The following is a 26,014-nucleotide window of genomic DNA, read 5'->3' on the forward strand; positions in this document are numbered from 1 at the left end:
GAGGGGAGGGGAAGAGCCACCCTGAGCTGTTATTTTGTTCTTTCCCATGTGCTAAAAATGCTGGAAGAAGCATTAGGGCAAGCGGGGGTAGTTGCTGGAAGTAATGCAAAGTAGATTTTCCAAATCTATTATTTATAGGTGGAGAAAGGGATTGTGTATTCCTCCAGGAGCAGCAAAAGCAGAACAGAACACTCGTGGCCTCGCTCTTATTAGCACAAAGTTCCAGTTGGACAAGAGTTTACCTTCCTGATCCCTCTTGGCTAGGAAAAAAACAGGAATCTTCCCCTCTTTTCCCCAGTTGAAGGGTTGGGGTGGACATTCCTGCCCCGTGTGACCTTGGGACAGTCCCTTCCCCACCTGCATCTCCCCAAAAATGGGTGGTGGCATCGTGGTGCTGCCCTTGCTCCCTGCTCAATCTGTGCCCACCCCGGGACCCCGGGATGTTTCATTCCCAGTGGGAGTTCCGTGCTGCAGTGCGGATTGTGGAGGTGGTGGGGGGGACTTAAATGAACAATTTCCTTCGTTAAGTGACCTTGTTAATCAGAGCCTTCTGCTTTGGCACGGGAACAGGCGCTGTGTGAACCAGCAGAGCACTAATTACCCACGTGCTTCACTTCTCCTGCTTTTCCAAAAATACTTTTTTACATCCCCAACTTTTCCATGAAGCCAAGGTGAGCCTCAAGCCTCCACAAATCCTCAGGGAGTGAGGAGAAACTCCTGCAGAGCATTTTTTCCTTTTTTTTGTTTTTTTTTGGGGGGAAAGTTGGGTGTTTTTTCCTGGCTTGGAGCTGTGGCAGTTTTGCAAGCTCCTGTTTTCCATCATTTCCTTGGTATAATCTCCCCAGTTTCTCTGTTGGAGTTTTGCTGGAGTTGTTTTGTGCCCTACAAAGGTGCATTAACCAGTTTGGGCAGAGCTCTGGTCCTGCTGGGATGCTGATTTTGGGACCCACTGGGATGAGGGGAACTGAGAGGTCCCTTCCAGGCAGGGAGGAATCCAAGGCAGTGTCATCCCAGGGCAGCAGGATGGGAAGGTGAATGATCCATGGGCTGGGAGCAGCCTGCTTGTCCATGGTTGGACTCTGCAGAGGGGTTTTTAATGAATCTTTTAGCTCTGCTGCAGGCAAATCTATCAAATCCCTGGTTTTCCCTCAGATGAGGTGACGGATGAATGGATCCATTCATCCCCATCCCCCTGCGCTGAGTAGGAGCAGTGGGTGGAGGGGTAAAACCCCTCAAAAAATGGGAATAAAGCAACAATCAGGCTGTGGATTCGACATCCATTGGTATTTTAAGGAGAAGGGTTTGAAGAACCCTCTCTGGATGAGCCTTTGGAGAGGAGTGGAGAGACCCCCCTGTTTGAGTCCTGGTGCTGTGTTTTCCCTCCTGGATCCACTTGGCAAAAGCTCCAGTAAACCAAAACGAGAAAGGAGGAGGTTTTTGGTTTGGTTTTTTTTTCCAGAGGGAATGTGGTGTGGGAAAGGACAGCGAGGTGTACTGGAATCTGGGGAGAAAGTTTCCTTGTTTGCAGCTGTTTCTCTGGAATGGATCCCCCTCTTCCCTCCTGGCTCTGAAGCCTCATAATTAATGTGAGGTTGGGGCTTCATTAATTACATCCAGGCTGTGCTGCCCTCGTGGGAAGGAGGTGACTGGAGGCTCCTGTGTCTCAATATCCAGACTAAAGTGACATTCCTGCTCCAAACCCTCTTAATCCCACAAAGCCTTTCCCGGCGTGACTTTTAGTGATTTTTTTGGGGTTTTTTTTTTTCCTACAGCCTGGCTGGAATCTCCATTTCTTCACTGGCTTCAGGGAGCAGAGCTGTTGAAGTCCCTGCTGTGCCACGTTGGTGACACTCAGAGGGGCACTGGTGTCCCCAGCCTGGTGCCCGGGCTGGCGGGCGATGACCGACGCGGTGCTGGGCGGCTCCTCGGACCGGTGGATGTGCCCCAGTGACAGGACCATGTCCCTCCGAGCCAGGTGACAGCAGGGCACAGGGAAGGCCCCAGGGTGGGTGGTGACACCACTTTTCCCCGTGGGGACACCGGGAGTTGGTTCAGTGCTGTTGCACGGGGACGTTTTGCTGGGTTTGATTCTAAACGCCTCGAGCGAGGTGGTGGGGACAGAGCTGGGGTGTGCAGGGACCTGGTGCTGTCCCTGTGTCCTGTCACCCTGCAGGGTGATGCCACTCTGGAGCACGTCTCCAGCCCGGATGGGGGCTGGGTTTGGTGCCTGGAGGTTTGGAGTTGCTCTTTGGGGACACTGGGGCTCCATGGGGAGGGACCCTGAGGTGGGAGGTGTCACTGGCTGGGCTCTCCTCGTCCCTGCTCTCACCTAATCCTTATTCCCTCTCTTTCCCTGTGCTTCCCAGCAGTGAGAAGGAGCAGTAAGTATCTTTTATTTTTCACTTATTCCTCTTTTCCTGCTGCTTTGATGGTCTGGGAACAGGAAAAAACTGGGTTTGGATGCAAAAAAAATTAAGTTTGGAAAGTGTCACACAGGGTTTTAATGAACTCAAGGCTCAAAGCCATGCGGGTCTGCTAATCCAGAGGGGGAAAAGAGTCAGGAAAGGTCTTTGGATGAGCAGGAAGGTGAGGAATGTTTGCCTTTTGCACCCCTGAGTGGCAGACGTTACCCTGTCACCAGGTTAGCACTGCCTGACGCCCAGGCTGGGAGACAGGATCTTTGGGAATGATGTTAGAGGGACAAACACTCCCATATTTGGAGAAATGTTCCCAAAAAAAAACCACCCACTCCTGTGCCACCACCCTGGTCCCGTGGCTGCCAGGCAAACCTGGAGCTGCAGGGTGCCAAAGGAAACGTGCAAATAATGGGAATGGTTCTGAAAAGGAGTTTTCCCTCTGTATGAAACCAATATTCCCATATGAAACCACCTAAAAATGGAGATCAGAGCTCCCAGCCATGGGTGGGGGCTCATTGCAGGCTGGATGGGGTCTGGAGGATGGAGAGGCGGGCTGGGTTTGGGGTTTGGAGGATGAGGAGGGGGCTGGGTGAGGGGTTTGGAGGATGAGGAGGGGGCTGGGTGAGGGGTTTGGAGGATGAGGAGGTGGGCTAGGTTTAGGATTTGGAGGATGAGGAGGTGGGCTGAGTTTGGGGTTTGGAGGATGAGGAGGTGGGCTGGGTTTGGGGTTTGGAGGATGGGGAGGTGGACTGAGTTTGGGGTTTGGAGGATGGAGAGGTGGGCTGGGTGAGGGGTTTGGAGGATGAGGAGGTGGGCTAGGTTTAGGATTTGGAGGATGAGGAGGTGGGCTGGGTGAGGGGTTTGGAGGATGAGGAGGTGGGCTAGGTTTAGGATTTGGAGGATGAGGAGGTGGGCTGGGTGAGGGGTTTGGGGTTGGGGGCTGGGCACAGCCGGGGCGGGGATGGACCCGTGGCTGGATCCCTGTCCCCGCTGTGCCCGCAGGCTCCCGGCGGGATGGGCGGCACAGCCCGAGCGGCAGCGCAAGGGCGAGGAGCTGACGGATGAGGAGAAGGAAATCATCAACCGGGTGATCGCCCGCGCCGAGAAGATGGAGGAGATGGAGCAGGAGCGCATCGGGTAAGGGGGGGCTGGCGACACCGAGGGACACAGCAGGGACACAGCAGGGACACAGGGACCCCGGGGCCGCGGCAGGAGGCTCTGCTTGGCTGCTTTCCTGGGCAGCAGCCTCTGCACTGCGGTGCTTCTCCTGGAAGGAGCCTGCGGGGATCTTTGGGCCCCGGCCAGGAGGAACCTGGGAGGGAGCGGCTCCGGGAGCCTCGGGGGGCTGGAGCCTTCTGCTCTCATCCCGGGTTTTTTTTTCAATGGAAAAGGAATCATTGATAGCAGCTCACTGAGCCAGAGCACGGAGGAGTTTGGTGCTGTTGTGGGATGGATGAATCCCGCTCTGGAAGGAGCTGTGTGAGGCTCAGGAGGGCTGAGTGATGCTCACTCGGGGCTGTGATGCTCGGGTTTGCCAGGCTGGCCTCTGGCAGGGAGGCAGCAGTGGTGCTGGCCCTCAGCTGGCCAGGCAGCTTCAGGGAGCTGCTCATGGAAATCCTGATTTTCTGGGATTTTTCTTTTCTGGGTCCTGGGGTCCCCAGGGCCACTGGTACCTCATTTTTCACCAGGGGCATTCCTGGTGCCCATGCAGAGGGAGGGAAGTGCCCATGTTTCCTTTCCTGCCAGGTAAAACGAGCTAAGGACGAGGTATCCATCCCCTTCCTCTGCTGGGAATGGTTTTCCAGAGGGGATCTCCATGATCCCGTTGGAATCTCCATAATTCTCTTTTCCTGACAGAGGAGCACTTTCTTCTCACTGAGCTTAAGCATCCACCACTCCTTTTTTCTTTTCCCAGCAGGGAAAACACTCAGCCCCAGGCAGGAGCCACACTCCCCACTGCTTTGGGAAGTGCCAAATTCCCTCTCACAGCTCATGAACACTTTGCTGTCCCTTAAATACTGGGATGCTCTGGCTGTGGAGAAGATTTATTTCCTCATTTTCCAGAAATCCTTGCTTAGGATTTGAACATCCTGGGAAGGTTTTGCCTCTCCAGGGGCTGCTCTCCCTGCCTGGGCTCGGCTCCTGCCCCGTGGATGTGCTGCTCCCTGGGGCTGGAGGTGCCTCCAGGGCTCGGCATCACTTTCCACCAGGCAGCGCTTCCCCCTCTCGGCTCTTTGGCAGAAGCCGGGTGAGAGCGGCTCTCTCTGAGTTTGGTGATTCACGCCCAAGAAGAGCTCACAAACAGCTTTCCCTGGCGTTTCCCTTTCCTAGCCCGGTAAGAATTCCTTCCCAACGCGCGCGATGCTCCTTGGATGAGCCGCAAATCATCTCGGGGAGAGATTTATTTCGTACAGCTGTTTTCCAGCCCTTCCCTTTGCCGAGCCGGAGGAGGTTTGCTCATCCTCATTCATGAAAAGCCGGGCGGAGGGGCTGGGAGCCTGGAATTCTGGCGGATGTGCAACCGCAGCTGATTCCCCTCCTGCGAGGAGGAGGAGGAGGAGGAGGCGTAGCGGGAGCCGTGCCAGCCCCTTTGTGTTTGTTGGCTTGCACAACAAGAGCTGTAGGATGTTCAGCCCCTACAGGGAATGTGGGACAGCGGCTGGATCAGCCTCGCAGGGAGTCGGGAATCATCCGCTCGGGTGTTATCCAGGACAGCTCATTCTGTTAGAATAAATATATTATCTAAAATAATCCGGGTTTGCCAGGCTGGCCTCTGGCAGGGAGGCAGCGGTGGTGTGGCTGGCCCTCAGCTGGCCAGGCTGCTTTAGGGAGCTGCTCATGGAAAGCCTGATTTTCTGGGATTTTCTGGGGTTTTTCTATTCCTGCAAAGGGAAAAATTAATCCATTAGAACTCACCCAGAGAAGCTGTGGCTGCCCCATTCCTGAAGTGTCCAAGGCTATGTTGGAGCAACCTGGGATAGTGGAAGGTGTCCCTGCCCATGGCAGGGGTCCTTTCCAACACAAACCGTTCCATTATTCCATGAAAACACTGTTTTTGGTTAATATAAGGAATAGCTCATATGGAGTGAGATTCCAAAGGAGGAATATGTGGTGAATACTTGGATTTGCCTCAATAAGTGGAGCTGTTTGAGGGATCCATTTGAGCTTTACACCCAGTCCTTGAGGAATCCTCAATCCCACAACCAGGTCTGTGGATGAACCTCCTCATGCCTCAAACCCTTCCCAATTTTTTGCCCTCCATCTCCTGTATCCTCCACCCCACCAGCCCCTTGTCTTGGGAACAAATCGATGCCTCTTGTCGAGCTGTTGTTTGTGGAATTGGACTTGGTGTCAAACCCAGCTCAGACTAATCCTGTGAGGGAGTATTTTTAGCTCTGAGGGTGGATGGATCCCGTGGGATACGTGAGCTGGATGCTGATGAGGCCTGGAGGACAGGGACGCTGGGTGTGGGGGGGATTTTTTGTGTCTCGTGGCTCGGAGAAGGACGGGAGGAGCTGGAATCATCCTGAACATGACACAGCAGGAGCACGTCGGGCTGGAGCTGCTGGGTGATCAGGATCTTCCTTTGGGATGAGGGACATAGAGCTGGAAGTTTTTGGGAGAAGGGATCATCCATGTGGGCAGGGATGGATCTGTTCTTGTCTGTGCTTGGGGGTCTCGTGGTGGCTCTGGTGGCACTCTGGTGACACTGGTGCTATTCCAGCTGCAATCCACGAGGATCCTGTTCTCCAGCTGCCACAGGAGCACCTGCAGGCACTAATTGACTCCGTTCTGCATCTCTAATTGGGGGCCATCAATAACCCAGCCAGGCTGCTCACTGCCTAATGAGCTCCAGCATGCTCCTGGCATTGAGGGAAGATCTGAAACCATCCCAAGGTGGCAATGGATATTTCTGGAGAGCACGGAGCTGGCTCTCCCAGAGGGAAGGTGACAGCTGGCTCCTGGCTCTGGCCATGGCCCTGTGGTCCCCTCTCAACCTGCAGTGGCCTGGCTGTGTCCCCCTGGGTCCCACCTTTGCTCCAAGAGGAGCAGCTCTGCAGCAGGATTGGATTTTAATTTAACTCGGCTGCTCATGGCTGGGATGACACCGGGATAACTCAGGAGCAGATGGAAGTCCCTGGGGATTAAATCATTAACCTCAGTGGCAGGGAAGCTGTCTGGGGACCACAGCCTGGGATCTTCATCCCTGTGTGCAGACAGCACAGAGATAAAATTCAGGCTCAAGGCAGGACAGGGAGGTTACTGGAGACAGCTGGGAGCCTCTCCTGGGATGCCAATTTCTGGAGGAGATGAGGTCCAGTCGTGACCAGGGGACAGCTTGTGCTGCTGGAGATTTTGTGGGGGTTTGGTTGAGCTTTCCCCTCCAAAAACCCCCTCCTCTCTTATTTCCAAGGCTGCAAAAATTCCCAGCCTGCTGGAGCACATGCAGCAAACACCTGGATGAGCAAGGGATGGGATATTTGGAAAAACTCTGTGGGTCTTCCCTCTGTGGGTGAGGGCTCAGCCTGGAAAAGCCCCAGTGGTGCTTTACCTTTAGCTCCCTGCTCACTTGGAGGGGAGGAAAATTGCTTCTCATTTCTCATCCCAATTTTAATTATGTTTCCCTTAATCTGGAGCTTGGCTGCTTTTCTTGTCCCTTTTCCACCAGGAAAATGAGCTTTAATTTAATATTCATTCCCTTTAAGGCACACGATTTCTCCACGGAGACGAGGCTGGGCTTCATTCTGGAGGCTCTTGGTGACCTCCTTTGTGTTTCACTGGAATTTTTTTGCCATGGATGTGGTGGCTGAGCCCATCCCTGCTGCTTCCTGCAAGGCACTGAGGAGCAAGTGGATCATGGTGGCCTGGACCAGGTCCTTCCTCGTGGATCAGGTCCTTCCTCCTGGATCAGGTCTTTTTCCACCCTTTTTGCTGCACTAAAAATCCTCCCTGCCACAATTTAAAGCCCATTAAGGACATCTTGGCCATTAATTTTTTGCAGTTCTGATGAATATTTAAACACGGCAAACTCCTGCTCCGTTGTTTAAGCCTCATTTCCTGGGATCATCAGCACTTCATTCTGGTCACTCTGTCCCTCTTCCCACCCCTCTTCTCCTGCTGCAATGCTGAGAGTTCCATGGAATCATCATTTAGGTTGGAAAAGACTTCTAAAGCCATGGAATCCAACCCTAAACCCAGCTCTGCCAAAGCCACCAAGGCTCTGTCCCACCCAGGACTGAACCCAGCCCAAGGGACCCCTCATCCCTGTGGGATCCTTTTCCTGCCACAGACCATGGGGAATATTTGGATGTGCTCCAGGGATGTCCCTCACGGCCCGCCTTCCCCCTCCCAAACCCCAGTCCTGGGGTTTGATTTCCATCACCAGGGGCCGTTCCATGGCTGTTATCTCAGGTGCAACATTGCAGATAAAGCTTCTCCTCTCTCTCCCATCGGTGCCTAATCCCTGTAATCCCTGTTTCCCTGGCAGGTGAGGGATCTCTCCCCAGCCCGGGGCTGTCCCTGAGGGCTGGGCTGAGCCAGCTCCCTGCCGCCGGCTCCAATTAATCCACTCCCCGATTTTTTTTAACAATTGGAATGATGTTTCCCGGGGAGTTGAAGCGCAGATCGTGGGGAGGAAGATGCTGCTGGAGCAGTGGAAGGCAGAGAGATGAGCTGGAGGCTGGTTGTGTGCAATAAAAGTGAGGAGGAAACGATCTCCAGTGGAGAGAAAAGCTTTTGGGAAGGCAGAAATCTCATTCCTGGTGAGGGCGGGGCTTCCCTTGGTTATTAATGGGAGAACGGGATGGATTTGCATCTCTGGAGATGCTGGATGGAGCTGGAAACAAACCTGGGCTTTTTTTCCTCCCAGTTATTGCCTTTATCAGGAGCTTCTCAGCCCAGGGGTCTGGGCACAACCCCCCTTTCTTCCTGCCAGGTTCACACCAGGACTTTAAATTGAACTTTTTCTACAGTTCTCTCTCAGCAGCGTTTGAGTCATGGGGAAAAAAAAAAAAAAAAAAAAAAAAAAAAAAAAAAAAAAAGGAAAAAAAAAAAAGAAAAAAAAAAAAGAAAAAAAAAGAGCCCAATTTCTCCCTCTTGAATGGGTGTTTTAATTAGGGAAATGTACTTGGCTTGCAAGTGGTGCCACAGGTGTGTCCTGGCTGCTGAGCTCTTCCAGTTGTTCAAAAATCCCACTTAAGGAGCAGCTCGTGCTAAATGAGAGCCTGGGAGAGATTTTTGGAGCTAAATAATGAATCTCTTGAAATGCAAAGGCTTTTTCCTCTTTTTTGCTTTTTTTTTTTTTTCCTCCCTCCCTTTGATTGTGCCATTTGTTCCAGTTTCTATAATAAGTTTGTTTGGGCTTGCAGATTTCCAACTGGAAGCTGCTTTGCTTGGAGCTCCTGCAGCTCAGAGGGAGGAACTGCAGGGGATATGGGGTTTGTCCATGAATAAAAGAGGTTTTTTCCCTCAAAATGCTCCCCCTTGGTGAGGTGGGGGATGATAAAAGCTGGCTGTTGTGGGGATCATGCATTCCATGGGATGTGGGCTGGGGTTAATTGCTTTTAAATAACGCTTGGGGAACAGCCAGGATCCAGGTTTTAATTGGAATTGATGGTTGGGTGTTTGTGGGGTGATGCAGCTCTGCTGGATTCTCTGGGATTTCTGTGTTTGCCACAGGCTCTGGAGCTTGGGAAGGCACCAGGGGTGGATGGTGGCTCCAGAGCTGGGTTATTCTCTAGGGAGGAACCACCTGTGGATGTGAAGGGCAGGGATGGACCACGGCACCTCTCAAGTAAATCCCAGAATGGTTTGGGTTGGAAGGATCTCAAATCTTCTCTCATTCCATGGGCAGGGACAATTTCCACCAGCCCAGGTTGCTCCAAGCCCCATCCCACACTGGAGCAGGAAGCTTCTCCCCGATGTGGGAAAGCACAAAATCCTCTGGCTGTGTCCTGAGGGTGCTGTCTGTCAGCACAAGGATGAGAACCAGGATTGCTGCATTTCGAGCCCCCGTGCTCCCGGTGCTGGCAGGAACTCGTGATCTCTCCCATCTGCTGTCTGGTGACACCAGAGCTGTGAAAACAGAGACTTGTGCCCACTGCTGGCTCTGTCTGGCTCTGCTGCTGCCCACCCAGCCTGGCTTCCAGCTGGGAACAGGCTGCAGGTTCATCTGGAAGTGGCAGGAGGCGGCTCCGCAGCCCAGCGGGATCAGCCTCGCGTGGGGAGCAGTGGGAGATTCCTGGCTGGGTTTTGGCAGAGCTGAGGTGTTAACATGGCTTTGCTTGGGTAATTTGTGGAATTATGGGTCCACATCCCTGAGCGTGGCTGGGCTTGGTGGCTTTGAGATGTCCCTGTGGACTGCAGTGAAGCCTTTTTGGGCTGTGATGTCCTAAAATACTTCATTTTGGGAAGAAATTCCTCCCTGGGAGGGTGGCGAGGCCCTGGCACAGGTTGCCCATTCCTGGAAGAGTCCAAGGCCAGGATGGAAGAGCCTGGTCTAGTGGGAGGTGTCCCTGCCCATGGCAGGGGTGGAACTGGATGATTTTAAGGTTCCTCCAAACCAAAACCATCCCATGCTCATATAATTTCCCCTCCTCATGCTGCCGTTCCTTTATTTGCCTTTTCCCCACGGAGCCCATGAATTTGGCTGTCCAACCCCAACCCCAGGGTGTGTGCAGGGAACCTGTGGATGGTTTATGAGCATTTCAGAGGCCCTGGCAGCCGAGTCACCACGAATCTGAAGCTGTCACCCCTCGTGGGAAAACGCCTTTCCAACACCCGGCGTTTTTTTTCCGCCACGGCGCCGTCAGATTTGGGTCAGGCTGCCACGGGGGGCTGCTCCCTCCGGTGGGCTCGGGTCTCCTCCTCCCTTTCTTCGTTCCTTCCTTGCTGAATGACATAAATAATGCAGCTTTTTTGCCTTGCTGTGCTATTTTTAGGGCCAGGATTCTGGGTTAGCTGAGCGCACGACGCCGACGCCAGCTCCCGGCTGCTCGCAGCTCCTTCCTCCTTTCCAAACTCCTTCGGCCAATGCTGCCTTTCCAAAACTTCCTCAGCTGGTTTTGGTTTTTGGGTTTTTATTTATCTTTGCAGGAACCAGGTGTGTTTTCACAGCCTGACCTCCAGTGGGCCTTCATGTCAATGCAAGAATTTCCATCAAATATACACAACATTATTTTTCCTCAAATAATAAGAAAATTTATTAATTAATTAATTCACTCCTCATTAGAGGCCTTCCAGGATCTCCTCCTTCAGCTCTTCATGGGCAGCTGCCGGGCCTGGGTGGAAAGGTTTCTATTTAGGGACAAGTTGCTCCATGCAAAGCTGCTGCCTTGGATGGATTTTCCATGTCCATGGAGCTGGGGCTGGTGCCACCTCTCTGGCAGCATCCCTGGAAGTCAATATTGTGCCATATAAACCTGTTGGAATCCTATTTCCCACTGGGATGTGATTATTATTTATTATGGGATTATTTCCCATAGCTGGAAAGGGAGAAGCTCCATGGGGAGCAACACCTGGAAAAAGAACAGCCAGACCCAAGGCAGCAGCTGCCCCTGGGGAGTGGGGCCTGTCCCCATGTCCTGCCCTTTTCCTGGCATTCCCTGTGCCCTTGCTGACATCCCTGTGCCCTCTGGCAGGCGCCTGATGACCCGGCTGGAGGACATGCGCCGCAGCGTGCTGGGGGACGGCGTCAACCGCTGCATCCTCTGCGGGGAGCAGCTGGGGACGAGGGGCTCTGCCTGCGTCGTCTGCGAGGACTGCAAGAAGGTGAGACTCCCCCTAAAGGTGAGACCTGAGCCCCACAAACCCCCCCAGCCCGGGGGCACCGTGGATTTTGGGTGCTCGTTTCCATAGCACCAGAGTCACTGGTGGTCGTGCAGGCACAGCTGTTGCTGCTGGTGTTGGGGACACTTTGGTGGCACCGGTGTCACTCAGATCTTTGTTTTGCCCGCAGAACGTGTGCACCAAGTGCGGGGTGCAGACCACCAACAACCGGCCCCAGGCCATCTGGCTCTGCAAGATCTGCAGCGAGCAGAGGGAGGTGCGTGTGGCCCCTGTCCCCTCTGTCCCCTCTGTCCCCTCTGTCCCCCCCATATCTCTGAGACCGGACTGACTCAACCTCCCAAAGGCCTCCAGCACCACCCAGCCTCGCCCAGCGTCTGTTTGAGCATGGTTCTTACAGGATGGTTTTGTTTTCTACGCAAAATGATGTTTTATTTCACGAAAACAGAGGTTTGGGGGTGCAAGGGGCTGTTGTGGGCAGAGATTGGCTGCTGTGGCATGAGCAGGGGAGTTAATTGATTCATTAACTAGCGGGATGGGCTGCAGGGTGGGGATGTTGGGTTGCTGGAGGAAGCCCAAGGTGGTGTGAAGCCCTGAGAGGCCCCATCCTGCTCCCGCAGGTGTGGAAACGCTCCGGTGCCTGGTTCTTCAAGGGTTTGCCCAAGCAGATGCTGCCACAGCCAATGCCCGTCAGCAAGAAGGGACCCCAAACCCCAAGCGAGCCCCGCCCGGCCGAGTCGCCCGCCCCAGACCCCAAAGTCCCCTCCCGGGCACCCACCCGAGGTAGGTGACAGCGAGGGCTGCCCCCCGGCACTGCCAGAGAGGCTCTGGGCTCCTTCCCATCCTCAGCAAGGGAAAATTCTGGGGAGAAAGCATCCGGAGCAGTCGTGTGGCTGCTGCCCGTGTGCTAAAGGGGGTAGCAATGGAGCCTGGAGAGGTTTTATCCAGGATTTCCAGGTGGGGTTGCAGGACATCCTCGAACAAAGCAGCCCCGGGTGGGGATCAGGGCGCGGCTGAGGGTTTGGGACGTGGTGATGGGGAAGCCTTGAAAAAATAAGGATAAAATACCGGGGAAACAGTGGCTTTGTATCCCGGGATGGGGTTGGGGGTGCGTGGGCCGCAGCTTCACCCCCTCTCGCTCTGTTTGTGCCCCCAAGGCCAGGCGGATGCCGAGGACACCGAGGGTAAGCACCGGCCTTTGTCCCCTCCCCGTGCCGAGCCCTGTCCCTGCCTCCTCCTCTTCCCAAGGCGTTTTCCCACCCAGTTTCCCCACGGGATGCTGCGGCAGGATCTCTCCTTGCTGCTGCTGCCGCCCACCCTGCGGGGGGCCCGGGTTATTCCAGGGCTTCCCCACCTCCCGCACACGCCGGGGCTGAGCCACTGCCGCTCCCGAGCCGCCTCCGTGGGTGGTGGGACCTGCTGGGAGGGGCAAGTGTTTTTTTTGTTTTTTTTTTCTTTTTGTTTTTTTTTTAATTTTTTTTTTCTGGTTATTTAACCAGAAATCCTTGGAAAACCTCCCGGGGAAAGTTTAGGATGCTTGTGGGGGCTTGTGCCGGTCTGTGGGGGATGGAGCAGCCCAGCCTAGTGCTGTGCACAGGAGGCAGAGCAGGGTGAGGAGGCAGCAGTGGCTTGTTCTGGTTATTCCTTGCGCCCTCCGGCACTTCCAGTGGTGGAATCATTCCGTTTGGAAGAGCCCTCAAAGCCCATGGAGTTCAGCCATTCCTCCAGCACTGCCAAGGCCACCACTGAGCCATGTCCCCAAGGGCCACATCCACGCTTGCTGTTAAATCCCCCCGCAGGGATGGGGACTCCTGGGCAGCTGTGTCAGGGCTAGACAATCCTTCCAGTGAAGAAATTTTCCCTAATATCCAACCTTAACCTCCCCAGGCATTACCTGAGGCCGTTTCCTCTTGTCCTGTGGCTTCTTGCCTGGGAGAAGAGCCCGACCCCCAGGTGGCTCCTGCCAGGGAGGTGTGGAGAGTGAGGGGGTCTCCCTGGGCGTTCATTTTGGATAACAGCCCCCAATTTCACACTTCCACATGGGATGCCAAGGGGATGAGGATCCCTGATCCCCCTCCAACACTATCTGCTCCTCATTTGGGTGATCATTAAGTTGGGAACAGCACAGTGGCTGCAAACCCTCCTCTTGGCTCCGTTGGAAGAGGCAAAGAGGGGCTGGGGGAACAGCTCCCGCCTGGAATGGTCCCTTCCATCCCACCCTTCCTTTAGCCCGGGTTCTGATGCCCCCAGCTGACGATCTCCCTCTTCCCGTGCAGCAGCAGTTGGGGAAAGCACTTAATTAAGGCGATTTAATCACGGTGCCGTTAAACCTCCCAGCCCCACGGGCAGCTTTTATTAATCCACGGCTCCTGGAGTCGGGAAGGCTTTGCCAGCTCCGCACGCCCCTGCCGGTGCTCAGCATGCTCCTGCCGTGCCCATGATTTTCCTACAGCTCCCTTGGAAAATTATTTATTGCACGGCTCTCTCTGCACCACGGGGCTCCTGCTCCTGGATGCTCATTTCCCCCGCTCCCTGCTCTTCAGCATTCCCGGTGTATTTCCCTCTCTCCCTCCTCCTTTCCCCCCACAATCTGTTGAGTTCTGATTTGTCCTCACGCCCGGTGACCCTGAGAGCCCAGCCAAGGAGAAACAGCCCATTTATGTCACGGCAAAGATTTATCCCTGGCGTCTCCAGCAGCAGCCAGGTGAGCGCCGAGACCTTTCCCGTCACGTCCGTGGGGTCGCAATTCATCACCCCGGAGCGCTGGGCTGGGATTTATCCGCTGGGTGATGGAAGGGAGAGGCAGAGGCAGCTGCCACGGCTGTCTCCTTAATAAATGGGAGATGATCAGCAGAAGGGAAATAGGATCCCCCCTCCCGATCCCAGGAATTTGGAGCTGTGGTGCCATCAAGGGTCTGAAGGGTGCTGAGGACCAGGTGATGGATACCTCAGGCCTTATTTTCCCGTGGGACTCTTGTGTCCTTGGGGATTTCCTGAGCAGGTTTGATGGTGCAGAGCCCTCCTGCCGCAGTGCCCGGAGCTCGGAGGTGCCGCTGCGGTGGCCGTACCCATTGTCCCCCTGCTGCTGGCACCCAGGCCGGGGACGGCAGCTCGCTTTTCCAGCCTCACTGCTCCTTTCTCCCTCTCCCTGCAGGCACCGACGGCACAGCGGCCGCCCGGGGGAGCCGCAAAGCGGCCGAGGGCCGGCCGGGTCCGTGCGGCAGCGAGGACACCGCTGGGGACAGCGACAGCCGCGACTACGCTGCCGAGAGCGGGGTCAGCAGGAGCCCCGGTGAGAGCGGCGCTGCTCCTGCATCCCGGCACGGACAGATGGGGGGACACAAAGCCGGGAGCCATCTGCGGGTGCTCTCTGCTGATCGTCCCTCGTTCCTTGCAGGTGTGAAGAGAACCAACTCCGTGCAAGGCCAGCGGCCACCCCCGCCGGCCAGCGCCGCTGGACCTGCCCCGGCAGCCGCAGGTAGGATGCGATGGGAGCGCGGACAAGGCGTCCGGTCCCTGGGGACACCGCACGGGCAGGGACTGCGGCTCTGCAGGGTGGGAGAGGGCACCAGGGGATGTCGCAGGCGGTGATGCCACCCACCTCTGTCCCCAGCGCCGGCGGCCGCAGCGGCAAGGCCGGGTCCCGGGGGTCCCGCCCGCTTCCCGGAGAGACAAGGTAACCCCGGGCGGGCTGCGGGGGGCTGGGGGCAGCGCGGGCCGGGGGATAACGGGGTCCCTCCCGCAGCGAGCCCCCCGGAGCCGGCCCGCGGCGCCGCCAGGGAGGAGAGGGGAGGGGGCTTTGCCGTGCCCCCCGGCAGGGAGGACAGGCCAGCCTGGCAGCCCCCTGCTGCCACCCAGCCCCCGCCCGCAGCCGCGGCCCCGCAGCGGCAGCAGCCCCGCGAGGAGGAGGAGGAGGATGCCAACAGCTACGACTCGGATGAAGGCAGTATGTAGCCGGGAAGGGAGGGAGGGAGTTTTCTTTGGGAAATGTGGGATTTGGAGGAGGTTGCTGGCTGGGCGTGACTCGCGTTGGAAGGCGGTGGGTGTCCAGCAGGGAAAGTCCTTGGGGAATGATGCTTCCCTGCGGGGCTCGGAGCTGGGGCGGGATTTGAGGGGGAGGATCTGTGGTAGAACATCCTGGGTGGGAAGAGCTGCTCGGGGTCGGGATCGGGTGCTTGGATTGTTTCATCCTGGGATGAAGAAGCTTGCTTTTCATCCCTGGGATGAAGAAGCACGAGCCTGAGCTGGTTTCCAGAGAGCCAAGACGGGAGCCAGGTGCTGAGCCCAGCCTTGGGAGGAGCTGCTGTCCCCAGCTGGAGCATCTCCTCAGGGGTCAGGGTGGAATTGCTGTGGGAAGGGTTGGCAGGGTTATTCCTCCTTTGCCTGGAGAATATTGGAGTCAGCTCCAGAGCCCCAGGCTGCTCTCCCTGGGCAGTCCCTGCCCTGCAAAGCTGTGCAGAGCTCCCAAATCCACCTGGATTTGCGGCGGTTTGGCCGCTGCCAGCACAGTGTCACTGCATTAAACAGCTTTTACGTTTGACCTGCAAATCTTTCTAATTATTACTAATCGGGGATGATTAAATGCAGTTATTGGCTGGGGTTTTAACGAGGTTGTTTCCTCCTCTTCCTCCCTCTCTGTCAGCCACGCTGGGAGCTCTGGAGTTCAGCCTGCTCTACGACCAGGACAACAGCTCCCTGCACTGCACCCTCATCAAGGCCAAGGCAAGGGCTCCTCTTTTCCTCTCCTTTCTCCTGGTTTAAATCCATCTGGCTCCCAGTTTCTCTGGTACAATGGGAAGGAAGCCATGTGGCTGCTGGCAGAGGCTGCTCCCTTGGGAGACTCCAGGCACAGCTGCTCCTGGCTGGGGAGGGTTGTGGGGCTTTTCCTTGTGTGCCTCCAAGAGATCTGTGGGAGTGGTGATGCCCTGGCACAGTCCTCCCAGAGAAGCTGTGGCTGCCCCATCCCTGGAAGTGTCCAAGGCCAGGCTGGACAGGGTTTGGAGCAGCCTGGGACAGTGGAAGATGTCCCTGTTTATGGCAGGGGGTGGAACTTGGTGATATTTGAGGTCTCCTCCAACCCAAACCCATCCTGTGGTTCCACAATGCTGACTTTTCCTGGGATGGGTTGATTCAGCACATCCTGGCACCCACAGCTGCTCAGGACAGAAGCTCTCGGGTCACTGAACACATTTTCTCTTTGCGTTTTTCATGGGCAGGTTTTTCTCTTCCCTGTCTTTGCTCTAGGAGAATTCACATCCTATGTTTCCTTTATCCTTTTTTAGGGCTTAAAACCAATGGATTCCAATGGCCTGGCTGATCCCTATGTGAAGCTGCACCTCCTGCCCGGAGCCAGCAAGGTGAGGCTTTGCCAGGTTTGGTGCTGGGGATGGAGCAGAGGTTTCTCAAATCCCCCTCAGATCAGATTTTCCCTGTTGATTTCTCTGCTTGCTGCTGTTTTCCCTGGGGATGTCTCTGATGCTCCCAGACGCTCTCCCAGACCCAAGAACAGCTCATCCTGCAGGCAGGAATCTGCTCAGAGATGGAGGGAAGCTCCAGAGGAGGCATTGCTGTTAATGCATCACAAAACATCTGCCAAAAAAATCTAATTATGCCCAGGGTTGGAATTATCCATTTGCTTGGAAGCTGCAGCACGTTCTTGCTGGAGCTGTGGGGGAAACTCTGGCTCCATCATGGAAATTCCTGGAAATCTCCCTCCCCAGCCCAGCTGAGCTGATCTGGGTGGGCAAATCTTGAGGAAGGAATGACCACCAGCAGTGCTGGCTCTTTCGTTAGAAGGTGCAGCAGAGTTCTGCTCAGAGGAACCAGGAGTAAAACCAGGGGAAAATTGATAATAAAGTAATTGGATTGATTTTACACCTGTACTTTATGCACAGGGACACCTGGTCTTGTTTGGAGGAAATCCAGGTGGGATGTTGGGAATTGCTTTGATTTCTGCTGCTCTCATTTGCTGATATTTTTTTTTTTTTTTTTTTTAATTTTGAATATGTTGCTGTGAAAGACACACAAGCAAGTGACAGCTCCTCAATTCCCCACTGTCACCTCTTTTAGACCACAAGAGCTGTGACTTGAGCACATCCACATCCCACATTCTGCCCTGGGCACCTTTTCCCCTCTCCTTGAGGGAATAAACCCCAGGGAATGACAAAATCCAGGCTCTCCTGGCTACCACATGTAACAAAATCCCCGGTGCTTGTGCTAAATTCCACTTTGATGCTCCCTGGGAGCTCACCATCACCCAGCTGTGCCAGCTGTGATGGGGGATCCCTGCCAGGAGCTGGGATTTGGGCAGGGAGGAGTCCTGCTGCGATTCCCCTGTGTTTGTCTGACCCCACAGTCGAACAAGCTGAGGACGAAGACGCTGCGCAACACCCGGAACCCGGTGTGGAACGAGACCCTGGTGTACCACGGCATCACCGACGAGGACATGCAGAGGAAAACCCTCAGGCAAGCCCAGCACGAGCCCAGGGGTCCCACGGGCTGGGGCTGTGGGGGTCCTCACTCACAGCACCACCCCCAGGAGGGCAGGGGGGGTTAGGGCTGTGAGAAATGCAGTTTTGGGTTAAAATCAACACGAATTTGGTCATTTGGATGGTTCTTTGGAGAGAGGAGAGCTGGCATTTTGACCTTGTAATTTAATAGTAAATTATTGATTACACTATGATTTTTATCATCATAGAGATGTGCATCTCTGCTGATTTGACAGTAGCCCAGAAAAAAAAAGTCCATATAAATATCTCTTAAAATTTATGTCTTCCCCCCCCCGCCCCTCAGAAAACTTCCACCTCCTGATTTCTTGCCCCATCACAAAGCAAATATTACAAATGTTGATTTTTTTTTTTTTTTTGGCAAGATAGAATTTGGGTCTTGATGGCTTTTGTTCAGAGGAAATCCAGATCAAGGGTGGGTTTGGGTGGTTTTGTTTTTCTTTTCCCTCCCCGCAGGAATGGGTTTGGCTCTGGAGCTGGGCACTGCTCCAGCCTGGTTGATGTTCCCTTTTCCCTCTTCCCTCCAGGATCTCCGTGTGTGACGAGGACAAATTCGGCCACAACGAATTTATTGGAGAAACCAGAGTTGCCTTGAAAAAACTCAAAGCCAACCAGAAAAAGAACTTCAACATCTGCCTGGAGAGAGTAATACCAGTGAGTGTCTGTGAAAATTCCTTCTGTTCCCCTAGGAAATGGCACCTGAGGGATGCAGGGATGGGCTGGAGGGGCTGGAGGTGCCTGACTTCCCTGGTGCCTTTAGGAGTTGCATTCCCACCTATGCCTGGGCTGATGTGACATCCCAAGATGAGAAGAGATAAGAGCCTGGTGGGAATCCACGGGAAGTGACTCCAGGGCCTGCTCCTGTTGGCTTTGTCAGCCCCTGGAGATGGATGTCACCGTGCAGGAGGGGACAGCTTGCTCTGTCCCTCGTTGAATCCACTGGGACGGGGTTGATGGAGAAGATGGACATTCCTGAGATCCCTCCACTTTGGAGTGCAGTGCAGGAGCTGGGCTGCCTGCATTCCCAGGTGTTTTTGCTCTGGGATGTGCCTCTCCCAGTCATTCACGGCAGTCTCCTTGTCCCTTTCCCATCCCAGACGAAGCGTGCCGGAACAACGGGTGCATCCCGTGGGATGGCTCTGTACGAGGAGGAGGTGAGTCCTCGGAGCAGGACAAGCTCCATCCACATCCTTTCCACCATCCCTTGTGTACAACCCCATTATCCCCCCAACATTCCCTGACATCCATCCCATCCCGTTTTTCCTCCACGCGCACCTCTGGCGGCTCCTCCCGCAGGTGGATCGCGGCGGGGACGTGGAGGAGCGCGGGAAGATCCTGGTGTCCCTCATGTACAGCACCCAGCAGGGCGGGCTCATCGTGGGCATCGTGCGCTGCGTGCACCTGGCGGCCATGGACGCCAACGGATACTCGGATCCCTTCGTCAAGCTGTGAGTGAGCCGGGAATGGCTCCGGGCTGGAATGGCTCCCTGCTGTCCTTCCTCTGGAGCGCTGGCACGGCACGAGCTGTCCAGTGGTGGTGGTGTCCTCCTTGTGGGTGGTGTTGACCCAGCCCTTGGGTCTGTGGCTCCCCGGAGCTCCCCAGGTGCCCAGATTCCTCGTGGAGAATCCCAGGATTGTTAAAGGCTGGAAAAGACTTCAGGAGTCCAAGTTTTGGCTGACCACCTTATGTCTGCAAGCAGAGGGCACGGGGGGGATGTGGGGAGGGTTTGTGTGGTTGTGTTTGAGGGTCCCAGAGTCAGGGAAGAGATGAGAGTCTTGACTCTGTGTTTCAGAAGGCTGATTTATTATATTATGATGTTATATTATATTGAAATGCTATCCTAAAACTATACTAAAAAGAATAGAGAGAAAGGATCCATCAGAAAGATGGAATGGAATGGAATGGAATAGAATGGAATGGAATGGAATGGATGACAAAAACCTGTGACTCTCAGAGAGTCCACGCAGCTGGGCCATGGTTGGTCATTAATTAGAAACAACTCACATGGACCAATCACAGATGCACCTGTTGGTAAACAGCCTCCAGGCCACATTCCTCACCATCAGACAGTTAATTGTTCACATTTCTTTTCTGAGGCTTCTCAGCTAGAACAGGAGAAAAATCCTAGCAAAGGATTTTCGTAGAATATCCCAGTGACAGGTTTGGGGCTGGTGCCTGACTTCCCCAGGATCCATAGGAGTGAGATTCCCACCTGTGACTCATCAAGGGAGTCCAGGGACAGTGGAAGCTGGAGGACAGGGGGTCCTTCCCTCCACCTCTGACCCACCCTGGCTGCAGGACAGAGGTGGCTCCACGTCCCTCCGTGCCCTGCTTGCTGCCCCATAAACCCCCATGGCTCCTGGGAATGTGGGGGAATGAGGTTTTTATTCCAACTTCATATGAGCTGCACCACAGAGAAATCCCTGCAGCCATTCCTGGTGGGGGTTTTGCTCCTGTTTTTTTCCTTTGCCTTCAGAAAAAAACCTCTGCTCTCCCTAAAACTCATTCAGTGACTCTCATGTCGAACATATTCTGCTCATCTTTTTGTAGCTCAGTGGAACTGAGCAGTTTCCCTTCCCAGTCTCTCTTTATTTGTTGTATTCTCCATTTCCACAAACAGAAGATGGTGGCTTTACATGTTTGAATCAGCTTCTAACAGAGATCTAATTAATCCCAGCTCTAAACTGAGTTCTGGATCTGCACAGCCACAGCCCCACACTTTTCCCACATCCTCTGGAAGGTGGGAAGGGAGACTGGCCTTAAATAAATCTCTTCCAGCCCAGAAGATCACTTTTTAAAGCTTATAAACTCCCACTGTTCTTGCACTTGAATTTTGAGCTGTTTTCTGTTGCCCCCAGTTGGCTGAAACCTGACATGGGCAAAAAGGCCAAGCACAAGACACAGATTAAGAAGAAAACGTTGAATCCTGAGTTTAATGAGGTATGGATGGATATTTTTTATATTAATAAATCAATTCACTGAGCACTGTGTTGAGTGGAGGAGGTGGAAGACAAACTCCCCAAGGTTTGGCTCTTTGCTCAAGCTCCTTACCCACTCCTGTGCCCGGGAATATTTTGGGAATGACTTTGCCATGGCAGCACCACACACCCTGAAAGCTCCCTGCATCCCAGCTGGGGATGTGGGTGGGATGAGCATTCCTGGGGGTGGAAATTGGAAATTCTCCACTGATGCTGCTTGGATGGGACAGCTGGAAAGGGCTCACGTAGGTGCTTGACTCCTGGAAAAGAGGTGCCACAGGGAAGGAGCGTTTTTCCTTCATTAATTATAATTTAACCATCCTCTCCTTGGATTTTGAACCCAGGCTGAGCAGAGATCAGGTCCAACCCTTTAACTGCAGCTTTTAGGGTGTGTTTTCCTTTGGGGTGTGACGTGGGCGCTCCCATTTCTGCAGGAGTTCTTCTATGACATCAAACACAGCGACCTGGCCAAGAAATCCCTGGACATTTCCGTCTGGGATTACGACATCGGAAAATCCAACGACTACATCGGTGAGCGATGGGCTGGGGGATTCTGCCCCCTGGGGCATGGCTTTGGTGCCTGGTTTGGGGAGGGGGGGGCCTGGGTCACCTGCCCAGGTGGGATGATGGAATCTGGAGGGTGCACCCCCCACACTGCCCCAATTTCAGCATCCTGGGAGGTCTTCTGGGCAGGAAAAGCACCTCCAGGCTTCTAATCTTCCGTTAGATTTTTTTATCCAGGAGGTGGAAAAAGCATTGCAGGGTGTGAGGTGTGTGCCCGTGGCAGGATTTCCTGGAACATCAGCACCACCTCTGGATACAAAGTCTGCTCTTCTCCCCTTTTCCCAGGCGGTTGCCAGCTGGGAATCACGGCCAAGGGCGAGCGCTTGAAACACTGGTACGAGTGTTTGAAGAACAAGGACAAGAAGATCGAGCGCTGGCACACCCTGCAGAACGAGAACCATGTGGCCAGTGATTAAAGGGAGCCTCTGCCCGGCCCTCCCTGCCCTCTGCCACGCCCCTGTAGGTCCCTGATGTCCCTGGTGTCCCGTCTTCCAGCACAGCCACGCCTTGCTACAGCCTCTGATCCCAGGGTCCTCCGCCTCCTCCAAGCCCCCTCCATCCTCCCCTCCGCTGGAAACTCCCCCAGATCTTTTCTATTCTCCTTTATTTATTTTCAGCCGGGGGAGGGAGGCTGTCAAGTTCCCCTGGTGTGTAATTTTGGCAAGCAATAGTTCCCTCCTGACTGTTCCCTCCTGACTGTTCCCCCTCCTCTCTCCCTCCCCGTCCCCGTGGCAGCGTTCCCGTCACGTTTCTGACGCTCTGTGTCCCTCCAGCCTCCGCTCCGGCGTCTCCCCCCGGGAGATGGGAGTGCTGGGCTTGGGAGCATCAGCCTATCCTTGCTTGTGTGATCTCAATACCTCAGTTGCAATAACGAAAAAGCTCCTTGGCTTTGGTGTGGGTGTCACCGTCGCCTGGTGTCCGTGTCGTTGTGGTTAGGCCAAATCCGGTGTCACCGGCGTCATCCTGCGAGTCCTGCTTGAGCTTCACCTCTGGTTCAGCCCACCTGAGCAGTGTTGTGGCACATCCTTTGCTGAGAAGATCCACCACCAACACCATGACAGCGACAAGGAGGGTTTAGGGAGCTCTGTGCTCGCAGGGGAGCAGGTTTGGGTTGGTTTCTGTCGTTTCTGGCCGCCGCAGGCGGTTCCTCCGCCCGAGGAATTTGGGGGTTCTGCTGCTGTAGGAGCCCAGCTGTTTTAGGGTTGTGACTACCTCCTCTTCACCTCTGAGCTGTGTAGTAGTGACTGGCCTAGCCCTGAAGGGGTCCCAGGTCCCCTCAGACCCCTCCTGCTTCCAAGGATTTGCTATTCCTCGGGAGGGAAGCTGAAGGAGCTGCTGCTTCCCCCCAGCCCCCTGATGTGTGCAAGGATTATTGCTTTAAACCACCACAGCTCCTGGAATTAGCTGGAACAGTCTGAGATCTTCCAAACTTGGGTTGTTTTGGTTTGGTTTTCTTTCATTTCCCCTAGTTTTCTGCACGAGAACCCTCAGCCTGCACTTTAAGGGTGGCCTGGAGCTGTTGGATCTGGTCTGGACAGCAGGAGAACACAGACTGCAGCTGCTGCTGCTGGGCTCTGGAACCATTCCTTGGCTCTGGAACCATTCCCTGGCTCTGGAACCATTCCCTGGCTCTGGAAAACCCCAGGCCCTGTGAATAGGAGCACACTAAGCACATATGGAATGTATGGAATTTTTTTGTCACACTGAGCATGGTGTATGAAACCTCTCCCCCCGAGCCCCCTGCCCCCTCTGCTGCTGCTGCCCTCTCTCTGAGTTGGATGAGTTCCGTTCTCCTGATATTTCCTTGATCTCCCCCCACCCCCAGCAGCACTTGCTGATGTGCCCTGAGTGTCCCCAGCCCTGGGTGACACCAACCCCTCTGTGCTGGGCTGGCCCAGCCTGGCACAGGCTCCCCCCTCCTTGGATCTCCAGGTGGGAAAAGCCAACCCAACCCACCCCAGAGGGTCCAGCCAGGGCTGGGAATCCTCTTCCATCACCCCAGGTGCTGTGGTGGTGCTTGTGGCTTGGCTTGGGATGGAAAGGAAGAGGACACCTGGAAATTTTCCCCTTTTTCATGGAATTCTTGCCTCTGTGCCGGTCAGTGTGGCATCCCTGGGCCTCTCTGGCCAGGAGCAGACTGAAACAATCCTGGTTTTTTTGGACTGTTCCCCTCTGCATCCTGTGCTGAAGCCTCCCTGCTGCAGGCCCAGCTGAGCTGTGGGATGGTGGGATCCAGGAGCAATGCTTGGACTCTCCCTTTTTCAACCTTAATGACTCCAAGCTTCCACCACCCTTTCCAGAGGGATGGACCTGGCCCAAACATTCCTGGTCATACCCAGAGCAGCACCTGGGCACAGAGCTGTGCTGGGGAAATGTGTGGCTGAGGGTAAAAAAAGCCTTTAAAAATAATTATTTAAGCAATTCCTTAATTTCTCCCAGTCCTGCAGCAGCCCAGCCTCCTTTGTATGTGCAGAACAACTCACTTAAGGTTGCCCTTATCCCATCCTGTATTCCCATTCCCTGTTCAGCCTGCTTTCTTTGGGAAAAGGGTACTCAGATCATCTCTTTGCACCTCCAAAAATCAAGTGCAACTTGCCAATCTCCTCAGTATCGTGCAAAACCACAGCCCTGGTCTCTGTCCCCTCCTCTTCTCAGTTTTTCTGATGGTAATTCCTGCCCTGAATGACTTCTTTTTGTTGTAAATAAAGCATGCACCTATGGATTGGGAATGGTGAAAAACAAACAAACAAAAAAAAAAGGCAAAAAAAAGAAAATTAAAAGCCTCTTCTACTGCTGTTTGCATTCAGACTCGCATGCAGTGATTTTACAGCCAAATATCAGTTTACAACTGTTAAAGAGGAAAAGAAAATCTTACACAGGAATTAGAAATCCTCCAGTCTTCCGCTGCATGCAGCACAACATCCTCTCTTGATGTGGTATCTAATAAAGTGAGACTATTGGAAAAGAACAAAAAAAACCCAGATTTTTTGCTTCTTTCATTCCCTGTGGGAACAGGAACCTCCTGGGATGAACAAAGGGCCTGGTTCTGGGAATTCCTGGTGGGTTTGGCCTGCTGGAATTGAGTTGGGCTGGAGATGTTGAGAAGTTTTGGGTGGCTGGGAGAGAGATTCTGGGAGAGAGATCCTGGCTCCCCCGAGGGGATAACAGGAATTCCTGGGTTTGGGAATATCCTGGGTAAAATCATGCAGGTTTAAATCATCCACAGGCTCCCCTCACTTGGTGCCTGGGGGTGAAAGCCCCGAGGAAAAGCAGGAGTGGTGGTGGGGGAATTTTTTTCCCTCCCAGTTCCCTTCGTCACCCCCAGTTTGGGGAGGAGGAGCCGCTCCCCTCGGGGGGGTGGCAGCTCCAACCAATAAAGTATTTCCTTTTATTTCCTTTTATATCCATTTATTTCCTTTTATATACTTTTATTTCCTTTTATTTCCTTATTTCTTTTTATTTCCTTCCTGTCTTGGGGCGTTTTCAGGCTCGTTCCCATGCAGGCTGGTGGCAGCCCCGGGGTGGGGACATCCCCAGGGGGACCGGGGGCGGCGGTGGCCGGGCCGGTGGCGATGCCCAGAGACAGCAGCAGATGTCACTGGAGCTCCAGGCACGGAGAGGGGAGGAGGTGCCGGAAGGATGGTCCTGATATTTCCAGGAATTTGGGAATTTTTTGGGGCAATCGCACCCCGCTCCTGCCGCTCCTAAGGCTCAAACCTTCAGCGGCAGGGAAGAGTCGAGGCTTTGTCCTCTTGGAAAAACGTTCCCAGCAGACTGAAAATTGATCTTTAACTTATTTTTTAATTGTTTTTGTTTTCCAGCGTTGGGTTCTTCTCATTGGTTTTCCCTCCTCTTCTCCATTTCCTGCCCAGCAGAGAAATCCCAGCGGAGGAATTCCAGCCCCATTCAAGACCTCCCAGCCAAGAAATCCAATCCAAGGGGTGCCAGCAGAGACCATCCAGCTCCAGATGAAGACTGGGATGAGGATTCTCTGGGATGAAGGTGCTGTGGTGTTTGTGGATGAAGCAGAGCCAGCCGTGGTTGGTTGTGAATTCCTGCATGGAAAATTATTCCAAACAGGGATTCTGCTCAAATCCATAGGAATAAGAAAGGAACATTTATTCCCTCTAATTCCTATTTCTCCTCCCATTTTCTTCTCAGCCTCTCTGGGAGGAAAGTCCTTGGATTGCAAATTGGGCTCGTTCAGGACCATCCTTTGAATCTCCTACTTCTGTAGGTGCCTTCCCACTTTTAATTCCACCTCAGCACATCTGAACCACTCTGTTCTCCCAGCCCCTTTCCTCCAGTGCTAGTGGGATTTGCACCTTTGGAGCAATCAAAATTTGGATTCTCGTCCTGGTGCTGGCCAGGACAGCCAGGAGCAGGGATTTACAGTGGTTGGGAAATCAATCCCAGTTTGTTCTTGATCCAGGGGGCTGGGAAATGGGGATGGCAGCAGCACCTTTAGCAGCTGCCAGGACCTGAGGCAGGTCCTGATCTGGGAGAGGGGCCAGGACCATCCCTGGAGAAAAGCCATGGGATGGAGGAGTTGGCAAAGTCTTAGGCTCTTATTCCATTGCTGTGAAATCCAGTGTGGCCAAGTGGCTCCTCTCCAAGGCTCCTGTGGCTCCAGGAGGTCACAGCAGCACCCAGACAAAGTCTTAGGCTCTTATTCCACTGCTGTGAAATCCAGTGTGCTCCTCTCCAAGGCTCCTGTGGCTCCAGGAGGTCACAGCAGCACCCAGTGACCCAGCTCATGCCCTG

The 26,014-nt window shown here is 54.3% G+C and overlaps 1 protein-coding gene across 1 annotated transcript; it reads left to right on the forward strand.

Moving 5' to 3' along the window:
• Window positions 1-1,851: 1,851 nt before the first annotated feature.
• RPH3A (rabphilin 3A) lies at window positions 1,852-21,826 on the forward strand. The gene is made up of 20 exons (XM_041410240.1): window positions 1,852-1,975; window positions 2,367-2,381; window positions 3,420-3,554; window positions 11,057-11,186; window positions 11,374-11,460; window positions 11,822-11,984; window positions 12,359-12,385; window positions 14,356-14,493; window positions 14,599-14,679; window positions 14,815-14,887; window positions 14,951-15,147; window positions 15,844-15,923; window positions 16,484-16,558; window positions 17,557-17,666; window positions 18,235-18,361; window positions 18,805-18,861; window positions 19,004-19,155; window positions 20,567-20,648; window positions 21,121-21,217; window positions 21,536-21,826. The coding sequence occupies exons 1-20, from the start codon at window positions 1,899-1,901 to the stop codon at window positions 21,664-21,666; spliced, it is 2,034 nt and encodes a 677-aa protein (XP_041266174.1). The 5' UTR covers window positions 1,852-1,898; the 3' UTR covers window positions 21,667-21,826.
• The last annotated feature ends 4,188 nt before the right edge of the window (window positions 21,827-26,014 follow it).

The sequence above is a fragment of the Onychostruthus taczanowskii genome, unplaced genomic scaffold (assembly GCF_017590055.1).
Source record: "Onychostruthus taczanowskii isolate IOZ18803 unplaced genomic scaffold, ASM1759005v1 scaffold32, whole genome shotgun sequence".
In the NCBI taxonomy this organism is placed as follows: Eukaryota; Metazoa; Chordata; class Aves; order Passeriformes; family Passeridae; genus Onychostruthus; species Onychostruthus taczanowskii.

Coding starts and splice junctions, on each gene's coding strand:
- RPH3A (XM_041410240.1), top strand. CDS start 1,899: ATGACCGACGCGGTGCTGGGCGGCTCCTCGGACCGGTGGATGTGCCCC. Junction 11,985..12,358: donor CTCCCGGGCACCCACCCGAG/GTAGGTGACAGC, acceptor TGTGCCCCCAAG/GCCAGGCGGATGCCGAGGAC. Junction 14,888..14,950: donor GAGAGACAAGGTAACCCCGG/GCGGGCTGCGGG, acceptor TCCCGCAGCGAG/CCCCCCGGAGCCGGCCCGCG.